A 14,990-nucleotide genomic window follows, 5' to 3' on the forward strand; every position below is an offset into this window, starting at 1 on the left:
CTTAAGGATTCTGTGACTCTAGGATTCTGTGACTACTGTATGAAATGATACAATTCTTGTATTCTTACAGTATTGACTGGGGGACTGGGGGAAATTTAGCTGCCTCTGCTGCAGTGCAAAGCTGGGTGTTAAACCCTTAGCACGTGCCCAGGAGCAGAGTGAACAGCAGAAGCAACGCTGTCATGTCCAAACCAGTGTGTAACAACCAGACTGGCCATGTCTCAGCTAAAGAACCCTGAGGCAGTAACCATCTAACAGGCTATTCAGTGAACGTTTTACTCCTATGTCCACACTTAAATCACTCTGATCCTGGAGGAAGGGATGGAGGGAAAACAAAAAGAACAAAATCGAAGGTGACTTGCCCAGTAACTGGCAGTGTGATATTTTTATCTACCTTTAAGCATATCAAGATCCCCAGGTAGATGACTGGGTCAGGGACTGCCAACCCTTCTTATGGGTTACTGGCTTGAAGTCTTCCACAGGCAACACTTTATAATTTCACTAACAAATGGGGTGTGTTATGAGCTTAATTCCCCACAGAAGTTTAAGAGGTTTTGTAGGTCTAAATAGTCCAGCAAGCAGTGCATTTCTCCCATTATCCCCATGTCCAGTGTAGCTTTTGCACTGGTGAGTGTAGGGTTATGCTTGTTGCCAATATAAACTGAACCAAAATAGCTAATCCAGAAGTTAGGAAGTTCTGTGAAAAAAAGTTCTGAGTCTGTAGAGCCTTTTTCTCTTCAAGAGGAACTGACCTCTCAGCTGAAGATCAAGAATGTTAATCTTTTATTGCTCTCCCCATTGTTTAAGGGGACTGGCTTATTTAGGGTTTCTTTTGGTCTTATTTCATCCCTTTGGGGTTTTAAATAGGCCAACACTTTTCATAAATTAACTGAGAGGCAGTCCAGGCAAACTGATAGGGGAATAGACAGTTTATTTTGGCAAATGATTTAACCTGGAATTTATCTTGAGAGGTGACCATCTGAATGGTTTTGGGAACCACTGGCCTGGCATAATGGAGAAGTTTGTAGGCTTCAGCCTGTGATACTTCTTACTAAAAAACCCATTTGAGTTACAATAGAAAAGTGCTCCAGTGAGAAGAAGGAAAGCTTAGTCTTATTCTTCATTGCTTTTTTCCTTAGATTACCCTGCCACATGTAACTCTTCTATTTAGAGCTTGCAACATTTTCATTGGGCTCATGCAAGTGCAGCTGAGTCTAGTTTGCAAGGTGGTGGAAAATCCTGTCCCAAGAGGTATGAAAGGAAGAGTACTAAAAATCCCAATGAAAATGAATAGTCAAGAGCTTTCATGCTGCCAATATCAGAGCACAGGCTCTCATTCCAGCTAGTGCTGCACTGCCCAGGCTGTCCCTGAGCTCTCTGTGATACAAAGCTGATCCTCTTTGTCAGCAGAGCAGCTCATGGAAATCTGATTTATGCCAGGAAGTGTAGATTTCATTCTCTTTTGGCATTGCAGAGCTATACCAGAATGAAAGTTCTATTTGCACAAGATAACAGTCAATAGGAGGTAAATTTGACGTAAGCTGAATTTTAAAAGAGTCATTCTTACATAAATCAGGCACTGGCAGCCAGTGAGATTATGCTGGAAACAGAAGTCTTTTCATTCTTCCTTTTGGTAGGTGAGGAATTTGAACTCCAGACCTCTCTCTGACTGTTCCTGATTCCACTGCAGCATCACTTTGAACTTGAGTGTGCTGCTGATTTAAAAGGCCAGAAGAGATTATTTCATTCTCTGTCTAAAATCCTCAGTTAAATATTCATGCATCAAACATGTACTTTTTTTTTTTTTGAGATATAAAATATTTACAAAAATGTTATGCAGTCTCAAGGTAGGGCTTAAGTGGTGAGGGTAGTCTGTGTTATTTCTGCAAAGGTGTCATAATGTTTTATTCAGGAAAATTACATATTTTAATTCCAGTTTGAATTTGTAGTGGTTTAACTTCCATTGGTTTTCATCATACTTTTTTTTCTTTAGGAAAGCATAGTCTAGTACCAGAATCTAGAGATTCTATGCGGATTGTGCCAAATTTCTTTCAGAAAAGTACTTATGTAGCCAGTATAGTCCTTCCTCCGTTTCCACACTCAAATCATTCTTCTTGTGCTTTGGGAATATTTTACACTTTATCATTTTGAAGTAGGAATGTCAAATTTGGATTTGCTACTTCAGTGACTGTTCACTGTTTCCAGAAGAAACATAACACCTGTATCCCATAACTACTTGATATTTGTTTTTTTCATTCAGTGATTATCTTAGCTGTCTTAAACAGAATGTCATGCTTGAAGGTTCAGTGATTACCTACTGGGCCTCCTAACATGTTAAATTTTAAGACATGAATGAAATGTTATGCTCATTACATGGATCCATAGAAAAGACAGAAATGAGCTGAAATTTTTCCTCAGGATTACACTGCAGCAAATGCAAGTTTTATCCCCAAAGCATTGAGCCTGTGGAACATCTTCCTGTGTTGCTTTGCAATTAGACTGGCCTTGTAAAGGAGTAATTTCCTCCTGTAGTTCATTCCATCTTGTAAATACTAATAATCTGCTTGGTTTCTAACACTCAGGGCAGGAGGGGATCCTCACCAGGAGAAGCAGTAAAATATTTGCAGGGAAGTGGATATTGAAGGAGTCTTTAACAATCACTGAGGGATGAAACAGTTGGGCTCGATGACATTAGGGGTCTTTTCCACCCTAAATGGGTCTGCAAAGAGTTAATGTGCTTAGATCTGTTTTCCTCTGGGTGCAGCTTTCCTTGGTGGCTTTGCCCGTGTTCCCCGTGCTGGTGAGAGCAAACAAACAGCGGTCAGCATGACGCACTTCACGGGTGGTTTGCTTTGCTCCAGCTGGACACGAGGGATATGGAACATAGTTCACAGGTGCCTGAGCTGGGGTGGGCATGCACCCAGAGGGCAGAGCCCATTGCTGGGCAGGAACATTGGTTTGGGGATGAAGAGCAAAGCTGCTGCTTCATTTGGGCAGATTGGCTCCACACAGCCCCGTGTCGCTTCTAATTCTGGAGCTAAGACTGGCGCAGCAAGCTCAGCTGTCTTTGCACAGAACTGTGTGGACTAAATTTGTCTCCTGTCTCATCAATTAATTTTCATTTAACCTGCCCTTCAACTTGTCTGAGGCTATTTTCACTTGTCTAGCCTGCTCAGGAGTGCCCAGTTCTTGCTCCACATTGTAAGTGAGGTCAGAAGTCAGGGGCTTGCTTTACTAATTGGTGGTGGAAGCTGCTGGAGAGTGAGAGCAAATGAAATGTGAGAACTCCCTGTCCTCTGTTTATTCTTCCTAATAGCCCTGGAATTGTGTACCTTTGCAGAAAAATGCCAAAAGTCATGCAAGCATACGCAAAATAAAGTATTTCCCATTTCCAGAAGATGAGACAATCTTATAGCAATGAAGAAATAAGCACTGATATGTGTTATATGTGTTAAACGTGTAAAGTGCTTTCATGCAGTCAAAGAAATAAAAGCTAGCTAGAAATAAGCCACAGTGCTTAACAATTTTTTTATGAACCTTTCTCCTTGTAGTGTTGGAGGGAGTGTTTTTCCACAGTTAGTGAACATGCCCCAAATTCAGCTTCTAATTACATTTTGTAATTGAAACCCCTTCTTGCTGAGAAAGAGAACAAAAACCCGTTGAAGTTTGAGCAGCTATTTGTTTGCTAGCAATTTACAAATTATTTTTAGTACAAAGATGTATTTGAAAAGACTTCCACAGTTCTGACTGCAGTGGTGCCCCATCCCGTTTGTGTGTTTGTCCAGCATGTGAAAGAACTGTCCCATTTTTGTGGCTTTTTTTTAGCACAGAATGTTTGAACAATCAAATACTCAGTTAAAAGCTGTGTGTGAATTGGTTTAGGGTAAGTGATGCACAATGCTAGAGATCTGTGACACCCTAACAAGTCAAATTAATTCACCTTTATTTTTTCTTTCTCTGCCCACCTACTCAGTGCTCCTTCTACCATTCAACTTCTGTGACAAATGAGATATATGTCCTAGAGAAAAGACCATTTAAGATTCCCATGGGGACTGTTGAAAATATGATATATGATGATACAACTGAGAAAGGGTAGCATATTGTAAAGTGTATTTCCTACCTTTTTTAAAAATCTCTTTGGGAAACTTAGAAACTCTTGATATAGGGGACCATCAATACCAAAATAAAACATCTAGTTTTCAGCTGAGATTTTTCAAGAGTTCTTTTTTTTTTTTTGTTCACATTAGGGTGGCATTTTCAAGTAATAGAGTTGAAGCCACTTTCTCACAAGTAGTGTAGCACCGCTGCAGAGTTAGTGCTCAGTGGATAAAAGCACTTTCTTAGCAAAGCAGTTGTAAGATATCTATAGCTACATCTCTATCTATACATGTCCAAGTAAAAATTAAAAGCTGTTTGCTTAAATCTAGTCCCCCAAAATGGTTCACATGTGATCAAATTTCTTAAAATATGTTCTGTACCAACATTAAGCACCTACTTTGCAGGAAAGGTCACGGTCTGAATAGGTTTATTCTGGCTGAGTTCTAAAGTGCTGGAAGCAGAGGTCACACAGCCCTAACTATAGAAAGTGCTGTCTGCCCTGCCTGTAATAATGGTTAAATCTCTTACAGGCAATGAAGTTCCACAGTCAAAGGCAATCACAGTCAGACTGGGCAGCATTAGGCAGCGATAACGACAGAGCTCGTTGAGGGTCACTGTCACTCTCCATGGAACTCACACAGTCCATTTGGTGCCCCTTCTGTCAACCTTAGCAGGTCAAGACTTCTGTTCCCATAAGTGAAACATCATTTGAGACTAAGAGGATTGTAATTTAGTTGAAATCATTGAGACCTTTTTTAGACTCATTGCAGGGGTTTTGCAGTGGACATCTGAGTGAACATTTGAACCTTTAAGCTCAGTAGGTGTTGTGCTTTCTCTTTGCATCAGGATGATGTAAGCTCAGTTAAAAAAAAAAAGGAGTAGCTACACGGTTGAAAGGTGATTCAGAAATGCTTTGTTATTTGGGGTGGTCTCATCTAGTGGTTTTAACTTAGAAATTAATGGAGTTAAATTGAAATACAAGAAGCAGCAAATAACAGTGATGAAGTTGGAGAAAGAACATCTCTGAGTATCAGAAAATATCTCATTTTTTATGTTCTTTGTTCCCTCAGGAGCTGTGTCTGAGTCTTTATATCCTGCCTCTCCACCACAAGTCAAAATCATCTCTATGATTCCCACCATTCCACCCAGTCCCCAGGTTCTGTCCTCATCCTCATTCCCTCTTCCTTCTCTCCTCTATACCTTCAGTTACCAGCAACTTTCCTGCTCTCTCAGATTTTCCTACAAGCCCTTGCAAGATGCAGTATGATATATTGTCAGCCAGCAGGCCAAATATCACAGATCCTTACCTTTCATGGGGTCATTAATCTAATTGTCCTTCCATTGTAGAGCTGCCATTTCTTCAGGAACATGCAGGAACTGAGACCTCTCTTGCTCCTTCAAACCCTTTGAAGTTGATAAAATAGTTCAAAACCCAAAAATGACAAAACAGCAGAATTATCCCACAATTCTCATTCCCTGGGGAAACTGAGCTTGGCACAAGAAACCTTTTTTGAGGTAATAAATCTGAGGAGCACATCACACAGGTGTCTTTGTTTGTTTGTTTTATTATTTACCAGTTTGACATCGACAAGGAAGCTGGAGAGAGGCAGATTTACCACCGGTACTGTATGGAACGGGCATCTGTGCACTGTGCCCACGTGTTCACCACAGTCTCACAGATCACAGCCACAGAAGCAGAACACATGCTTAAAAGAACTCCTGGTAAGACCCAAATTGATTTTTTTGCTATATTTCCTCCTACCATCTACATTTCCTTAGATTGAATGAACATAATAGAGACAGAGAATAACCAACTTTAAAAATCCAAGTGCAGATGATATCACTTGAAACACATTCTAGCATCATGTAGTGTAGTCCAGAAGAAATCAAGTTCAGCACCATTTAATGACTGCTTCCAGTACCATTTTAGGAGAGCATTAATTTAATTCTTTGCAAGGACATCTAGCTTCAGGAGCTTTGTCTGTGGCAGGGTTTCCATGCTCTTAGGGCCAAACCATGAAAAGCTTCATACATATAATATTTTCTAAAATAGTTGAGTTATGTACCCAACAGTTTGTCTGGTTTTCCCGGTTGTATTGGCCTGATAAAATATGAAATTTCAAAACCTTTTTGTGTTCCATGCATGGAGCTTGAGCAAGGTGATGATCCCAGTCTGATGTGTCATTAAAGCTCTCTTTAAGTCAGTCCAACACCCCATGTGCAGGTAAGCGTCATGAGGGGAAATCTGCACAACGGTTTTGGAGACTATTTAAGCAGGTGTGTTCACACTTTGGTTATTTTAAGCTAAGCAATACTCAAAAGACTTTATTTTCTTGATTTTTTTTTAGATTTTTAAGGTGATTTGCAGTGCTAATTATAGTTTGGGATTGTTATCTTTGTTAACTTCAATGGTTCAAGCCACATCGTGGTTCATGAATCAGAACAAAAGAGGTGTTCATTGAATCCTTTGCCTCATTCCTGACTGACTGTCAACAGGATGATGAACTTAGATTATTTTAAACTTCATTTTAAACATGACAGCCATATCTTCTTAAAAGTCACTTAAGTGTTCAGTCATTTAAATTGGGATATCTCTGAAAGGTCTTGATTTTTACAAAGTGCAGAGCACTCAGCCTCTGAAAATCAGACTTCTGAAGCTGTTTTATATTGGGATGAGGCTTCTCCTCACAACAGCTGCCTTTGAAAATCATAGTTTATGTTTTGGGATTTTAGGAGACTGAAATGAGTCTGAATCCAGTTTAATTTGGGAGAGAAAATCTGCAGACAGATAAAACATCAACTGAAGCTGAAGAGAATTCCATGCACAGACATTCACAGGCCTGAGCTTTTTGTAATTATTCTTGCAACTTTGAAGAAACCAAGTAAATATATTTAATATTGGGGTTAAAAAATTACTTCATGTTGACAGAGCTAGATGGAAATTCAATAGGAATTGCCATTCCAAATCCTAGGAGACAACTATAAGTGGAAAGTATGTTTTGATGGGAATAAGTACTTTGCTAGTTTCTTTGAATCCTGGACCACAAATAAACTGTGTAGGAGTCTATTCTCATACTATTTATTCTCTCTGAAGTTTTGAAATCCACATTGGCTGTTTGGAAAGTTCAGCAATCCTTCATTGAGCTTGAATTCTGAAGAGGAACTTGAAAGCTGAAAGTATGTGTATGTTTCTCAACCCACTTTAAAAATTAACTTTTAAAAGGGGAATGAAGAATTGGCACAATTAAGTTTTATTTGCATTTATTGAGAGATAAACTTTGTAACCACATTGTTAGCTAAAAATAGCTGAGAAATGTGCCAAGTAGAGCTGTCTCTGCTACTTCTCTTTAACATTAAACTTGGATTATAATTTGAATTGTAAATCTTATCACTTGGAAAAGTCCCTTTAAAATTAGTGAACCTGATTGCATAGGGAAAGTTTGCACCAGGACAAAGGCCCATTTGCCAGCCTAAACCTGTCAGAATGACTGCTTGTTATTATTTGATCAATATTTTATCAAATCATATTTGTCAAAAGTTTGAGTCTCTGATGTTGAACCTGTTTTCTTTGAAGTATCAAGCAAGATTCTGTCAGTGATCATAAGTTACATTCCCGTGATTTGAAAGCTGATATTACAGGATTTCTAATGTTTTCATTCGGGTATGAAACATTTTTCTCACTGGCAGTAGAGAAGACTTTGAATCAAAATTCCAAGAGACTTAGGTATCAGTTGATGTCTAGAGCTAGGCTTCCTACCTGTATATATTTGATCAAAATCATAGAAGGAAACTATGAAAAAAGTATGAGTCAACCCTGAATGTTAGTGACCTATCAGCAGAAGACATCCTACTGTGCCAGTATTACTTAAATTAATGCCAGTTTCTTGCCTATAAATACAGAAGTCAAAACATTCTGATCTGGCCTACTTGGGACAACTTTTTGAACAAAAATGTCAGTAATTCATTAAACAACAAGAAAACACTTGGCACAGGGACAAAGCTCTTTTTTATCACTTCTTCCCCGGGGTGAGGGCACATTGCCTTACACAGGTTCAGAATGTTACTGTTTGTTGAGCAGAAATAGTGAACTGGGTGCTTTGGGCCACAAAGTTTGTTCTGCATCTCAAAACCTTAACTAAGATATGGATTATCCTGATGAAGGGGTAAATGAAGCTGCAGTTAAATCAGAGAACATGAGAGTAGGTTATACACAGGCTGCTGCTGGTGGCTGAGGGGGATCAAAACTCCCTGAAAAATAAAAATAAATGTGAGACAGTGGATGGAAACTGGTCAGAAATACCCAGTCAGGCATTTTTAGTTTATTGGGAAGAGTTTGAAATGGTTGTATTCTCAAAACTATGGCCTGCAGGAGCCTGTTCTTCCACGCTGGACAAAGAGCAGGGCAGAGGAAAGAGGAGGTGTGTGGTTGGTAAAGGCAAGGGAAGATGTTTCTGCTCTGCTGCCTCCCCACTCATATGAGGCCACGGAGGTCTTTGTTCAGAGAACTTTTAAGTGCTGGGCAGAAGAAGGTAAAAGCACAAGTTTTCTTGTCAGGCCCACCAAGACCGTCCTTTTTCTGTCATGGAGAACCAAATCTTAAGTACCTAGCAAGTAAAGATTTCCTGGTCTTTAGTTTCAAATGTGGTATTCCAAGACAGATCCATCAAAATTTTGGGTATTTCATAGTTGCTAATAAAGGTTGAATTTTTATCTACTGCTGTTTAACCTTGAGTGTTTCAGAAGCCTTTACAAAATAAGGTTTAGTCAGAGATCACTTACCTGTCAGGAAAACACATATATTGCTGAAGTAGACTTTAAATTTCAAAGAAGTAATTAAAAATGGCTGTGGCATCTGCGTGAAAATTGTCAGGCAAGTATAGTGGATAGCATATGGAGAATTGATTGTACTTACTTTAAGATCATCTTGACAGGGGATTAACCAGAAGAGCCATAGGTGTTTTAAAGAAGTCTCCATAAGTCTCTCCAGAAGTAGGAGACTTTTATATCAGGCCAGATGTTTAATGCTAGACATGTAAACGGGAAACCCTGAATGTCAGGCATCTGTGACTGAAAAATGACAGCAAAAGTGGTGTTCAGGACCTGTATCAGTGGCAAGGAAGAGACTGTGCTCCCATCAGTAACCCTGATGTATGGGAGGAGTTACCCATGAGCACTGGGATCAAGGGAGGTGCTCTTTGGTTTGCATGAACCATGTGTTGTAGGGAATTATAGTACCTTACTGAGGGTCCTTTGGATGCTGCACAGAACCTTTAGAATTACTCCAGTTAATGGCTGTGATGACCAGACACCCAATGACCACTTCAGGAGAACAAGGTTGGAATTGGCACCACTGTGCCCTCCAATAATTAGTGCTTCTTGCTTCTTTGAAGATTCTTTGTATTTGAAGGATCTCTGGTATCATAAATTAGTGTAGGTCTGTTTAAGGCAGTTGTGTTACTTTGAAATAAGGAACTGGCCTCCCCTTTCATTTCCATACATGGCTTTCATAAACCAACTCAAAGAAAAGAAAGTGGCATTCTTTCCATTTATGTCAACTAGATTTAGGGCAAGCCTTTAAAATAGCTGCTGTGATCTACCAGGAAGGTGAAGAGGGACTGAACTTCAGTGTTGTTTGAAGCAAGCTGTGTCTGTCTTCTGGATATCCTATAATTCTACCTTTAAAATGCTGGAAATGGACAAGTACTATAGAGTCTTAGAGGAGAACAGCTATAAATGTGTAAAACATATTATTCTGTGGCTGTATTTAGGAGAAATCCCACAGATTACTCAAGGAAGGTCTTTTCTTAAAAGGTTTCCTATATTCTCCCTTTTCTGATAAACCCTCAGAAGTCTTGATAGAATGGATATCTCTTGTGCCATGCAGTAAACAAGGGCATAGTCCTGTGCAGTTTATACTTTCAAGAGCTTTCAATCTCTAGTGATAGAGCAGGCAACAGTGATAGCAAGAATCAAGAGATAAAGGGCATATTGCACAACAAACACAGCTAAATGGAGACATTACTGGAGTCTTGACAGGACAAAAGGGCAGGGTCTGTCTAGTGTTGAGCAAAGGTGAAAGCCACTTCAATGCCAACATGCCACGTGCAGGAGCTTTGTGGAATAAGCTGGTGGAGACTGTTGTGCCAGGCAATGCTGTTCCCTCTCCAGAAATAGCATATTCCATAACCTGTTCACATACTGACAGCTGGGAGACACATTGGTTCTTTCCTGAAAGATTTCTCTGACTCTGAAGATGTCTACCTCTGCCTTTTCTCTGCTTTTCCAGATGTTGTCACCCCAAATGGCTTGAACGTTAAGAAATTTTCAGCAATGCATGAGTTTCAGAATTTGCATTCCATGTACAAGGCTAGGATCCAAGAGTTCATTCGAGGTCATTTCTATGGGTATGCTTTTACTTTTCAAAAATTAGCAACCGTTGTCCAACGCTATTTAAAGCAAGAACCAAAGCAGGAAGAGTAATGAATACTTCACAGAGGAGCTGAAATGTTACCGGCTTATTCAAATATCTGTCTGGGATTTCTCAGTCAGAAACTAAAGGAATTTTAGACACCAGTTCTAACTCTGCTTAACAGACTGTGATATCAGAGAGCAGATCCTGATTTGTTCATTATTTACCCAAGATGCAGTTTGCCAGATTAAGGCCGTCAATTTAAAGAGCAGCAGAAAAGCCTCACTTTCTTTATGTTTTTGGGATAATAAATTCCTCCAGAATAGAAAGCTGTTGTGTGCTTTGCTTGATTATGTCTAGGAAAATACTTTGTTCTTGTCTGTTTGTCTGCTTGCCTTCAGCCACCTTGACTTCGATCTTGAGAAGACCTTGTTTTTCTTCATTGCTGGGAGATATGAGTTTTCCAACAAAGGAGCTGATATGTTTCTAGAAGCCTTATCAAGATTGAACTTTTTGCTGAGGGTAAGAAAACTTGTGCAGCTGTTGATAACATAGAGCTCGTACTCAAATTACCATACTGTGGAAGTCACCTGCAAGAATTCCTATAAACTCTGGTTTATGGGAAAGTAATTATGGGATGCTCACAGTTTCCACAAAGCTCTTTCTCTGAATCCTCAGAGTATATAATGATCTCAGACAGATTAAAAATAATTGGTTATGGAGTTCTAGAAGTTAATCCGTGGTCACCTCCCTCGATTTTAGAGAGAAATAATGAAAATGCTATTCAAGAGTTTGCCCTGAAGGTTTACATATTAGAAGGGTAATAAAAGTAATCCTTTAATGATGCCTTTTAAAAATATCTTTTTAAGCAAATTGCTTAATTCACTGGGTCCTGATAATGATATTTTAAATCTACTGTTACCACACTGGATGGGAATCTTGCATGAAAATGAGTGTAATGTTTCTAAATGCTTTTATGGAGTACTTTTAATTTTTAAAAATAATTTCAAAATTTATTTTTATTTTTAAATTTTAAGTTAATTAAATTATTATATTTTTACCATTATCATTAATTTAATATTTTATTAAAATATTTTTAATGTAATAAAATATTTAAAAATATTTTTAAATTGATTTACTTTTAATTTAAGGAAGAACTAGGCCTTGTTCTGATCAAAGATCAGAGCACTTACCACTCACAATGAGATTGTTGAAAATGTCTCCATATCTGTCCTAACCATTGATATATTTAAAATTATAGACAGAAAAAGTAGGACTAATCAGTTTTCAGTCATCTAGCCAGGATCAATTGGCTGTTGTGCCAGACTCTCTCTTATGTACTCTTATCATTTAAATGATGTGGAAAATCTGGATAAAATAATGACACTTTGTTATCAGCAGGGCTGAAAAATATATCGATTTTCAAGGCCCTAAGAACACTTGTGCTACCACCACCTTCTGTTAACACACCATTAGAGCCTGTGGACTTTCTGCAAATCCTTCATGATTCACTCACACAGCCTCACATAACTCAAGCATTTCTTCCACAACAGAAGTCGCTTGTTTGGCATTGCAGGGCAATATCAACATCAACTACCTGTTAATGGCATTTAAACAGCTCTGAAAGCTGATAGTGTGCAAAGTCTCGTGTGATAAGAGGGAAAGAATTGCTTGAGCAACCATTGCAACAATCTCTTATTGCAGCTAATTATTTATATCATAGAATCATTAAACTCTGTGCTGTTGCTTCTCCCATAAGGTGAGCCTGACTTCACTGCATTACAGGTCTAGTTTGGATGCCAGCAGCTGATTAGCTGTTCAAAGAACAGCTCTGTAATGCTTTCAAGTGTTCATCATTTTCAAGTGTAATTATTGCCCTGTGGTTGTTTCAAGGGGTAATTCCATTGGGAATAGCAGCATACCTGTACTACTTCTGAGGCTGGAAATGCTGCTGCTTCTGAAGCAAATTGTAGTGGTGTGCCTGGCCCTAAAAAATACATAGAATTGGGTGCAATTATTTTATTTTATTTTATTTTATTTATTTTATTTTTTATTTTTTTATTATTTTATTTTATTTTATTTTATTTTATTTTATTTTGCTCCTTGCTGACATTTTGGAGGTAATATATTAATGTTGGCACAGAGTGTTAATACACGCTCAGATCACATGATGGACTCTGAACCTGCCTTGAGGAGAGGGAAGGGAAGAACCTTAACATGACAGGTGACTCCTGTAGGTTATTTTCCACTCTGCATTTCCCTGTACCTCAGTCAGAGAGGGCCTGCTAACAGCAAGTCTGTGTGTCTAAAATTTAAAACGGAGGCAACCCAAAATAATTTAATATTTACTGCTCTGAACAGGGTTCACTCTTAGCTTTTCTTTAAACAGTTGCTGACAGGAGTAAAGCCTCATTCATGCAAAAAATTCTTTACTCACTCCTTTTTGACAAAATAGTTTGTGTCAGGTGAGAAAATGTGTGTAGGATTTTTAATTTTTTTAATTTTAAGTTTATTTCTATGTCCTCAGCCATGGCCTCTAAACCATGAGAGGTCAGGAAGGTGTGTATTGCCCAAACTGAAACCGTGTGACAAATGTTTTACCTGTATTATCCTGAGCTGTATCTCTGACATGACAAAAAGGGAGAGTTAAGAGGTCAGAGCCTTCCTGGGCAGCCCAAGTGCATTGGATTTTCCTGTGACTAATTCCTAAAGTTGGCTGTGATACTTTGTAGTGAGATTTTATTTTTCTTTTTAATTTATTCCTCTCCATTTTTCTTGTCATGTAGGTCCACAAGACTGATGTTACAGTTGTTGTGTTCTTCATCATGCCAGCAAAGACAAACAATTTCAACGTGGAAACCCTGAAAGGACAAGCAGTCAGGAAGCAGCTCTGGTAATTCCCATTCTCTCCAAGGGCTTGATGCAGTGAATTCAGGACACATGCAAAAGTTTCAGCTGAAGAATTAATGCCCTTTCTTTTTGCTCTGCTAAAATTGAGGGTTGTGGGTAACTAGAATGTATTTCAGGGATGAAAGAGATGAGAAAGAGAAATAAGGGTAAATATTTCTCCTTTTTTTTTGTGTGTGTCCATAGTTCTTTTTAGTAAACTTCCCTTGCCATTCTTTGTAACACATTAGCAAGTAGTATTTGCTTTGCAGCAGCAAAGTCAAATGTTCCAGAAAATCCACTGCTCTTGACGTATTCTGACTGTTCCTGGTATTCCCTTCGAATGTGCCATGGAGCTCCCACAAAATAAGGACTCACTGCTAATCTATCACAGAAAGATTCTCTGTAGGAAAAAGAAATTAATCACACATCCTCTTCTATGTAGAAGTATGGAAGTCGTTCTGTCTGATGCAGCAGAATAACAGTTGATAATAATTGTTTAATTTAATAATTGTTTTAATTGTTTAAATTACATTAATTTTGTGTACAGCCTACAATAGGCAGTGAGGCTTACAACTATAAAGGGAAAATTGTCACAGGCCTTCCCAGTTTAAAAGTTTTAATTTTACAACTTCCCAAAAGCAAAAGCAAAAAAGGGAGAAGCAAAGCAGGAGCAGACTTCTTCACCTCACTTTAGCTGCTGTGTGATTTTACGTAGGGAAAGGCAAATATTGTGAGGTACTTCTGAACTAAATGATGTGGCAAAAACTGAAGCTTCGAATTCATGAGGAAAATCAGTGATAGGTTATCAGGGATGAATTTTGTTTAAAAAACAAAGGTGAAAAATGCCATTGCACTCAACATATTTACAGATTAATTCTCTGAGCAGGGGAATGGAAACGGGCACCTGATCAGGGGCTACAGCAGTTAAACTCTGCTGCAGAAGTAAGAGAGCTGGTCTTAAAACTGAGGGACTAAACCCAACAAGGCCTGCTTTTATGCCTGCATCTCACAGTGTTTAAAGTCTTTGTGATGCCAGTTCTGTATTTATAAAATGATAGAAGTCTGGTTTAGAGATCTGTAGACGAAAGGCACTATGTAAGAGAAAGATACTGATTTTCCTGTTATCTTGTTAGCTGCCTCCAGCAGATTATCTCTGCCTCAGTTCCTGGGTATCTGTCATCAAGTTGAATTCGATGACTAACAGATACTAAACCTCCACAAAAACAGTGACAGAAGTAGTTTAACAGGGACCATTGAAGTAATTTGGCTTTTGCCATATCTGGGAAAGAAGGCAGATATGAGAAAAGTCTCTGCTCTCTAGATTATCTCTGGAGTCATCACACAGCAACTTCTTGGGACTTACAGGGAACATTCTGCCTGGTTACCACTCTGGAAACAGGTACCACAGATGTGGAGGTTGGAAATAATCTCTGGCTTCCCAAAAATAATGTGTCTGAGCTTGAGCTGTGTTCACTGCCAGTGGAGAGGGACAGTTCAGTGCCAAGGATGTTTCATCCTGTATCACTTCTGGAAGGGCCTAAGATGGGTGAAAGGAATGATGCTCTGAAATGGACTGTCACCCTGTGAGGATGTG

At 38.8% G+C, this 14,990-nt stretch overlaps 1 protein-coding gene across 1 annotated transcript in view; it reads left to right on the forward strand.

The window, feature by feature from the left end:
• GYS2 (glycogen synthase 2) overlaps window positions 1-14,990 on the forward strand; it is a 41,676-nt gene that overhangs the window by 14,844 nt on the left and 11,842 nt on the right. Inside the window, exons 6-9 of the mRNA XM_008930891.3 lie at window positions 5,676-5,820; window positions 10,385-10,502; window positions 10,909-11,029; window positions 13,294-13,400. Of these exons, the coding sequence (XP_008929139.1) occupies window positions 5,676-5,820; window positions 10,385-10,502; window positions 10,909-11,029; window positions 13,294-13,400 (491 nt within the window). The remainder of the gene's footprint in view (window positions 1-5,675; window positions 5,821-10,384; window positions 10,503-10,908; window positions 11,030-13,293; window positions 13,401-14,990) is intronic.

The sequence above is a fragment of the Manacus vitellinus genome, unplaced genomic scaffold (assembly GCF_001715985.3).
Source record: "Manacus vitellinus isolate BGI_N305 unplaced genomic scaffold, ASM171598v3 scaffold_66_pilon, whole genome shotgun sequence".
NCBI lineage: Eukaryota > Metazoa > Chordata > Aves > Passeriformes > Pipridae > Manacus > Manacus vitellinus.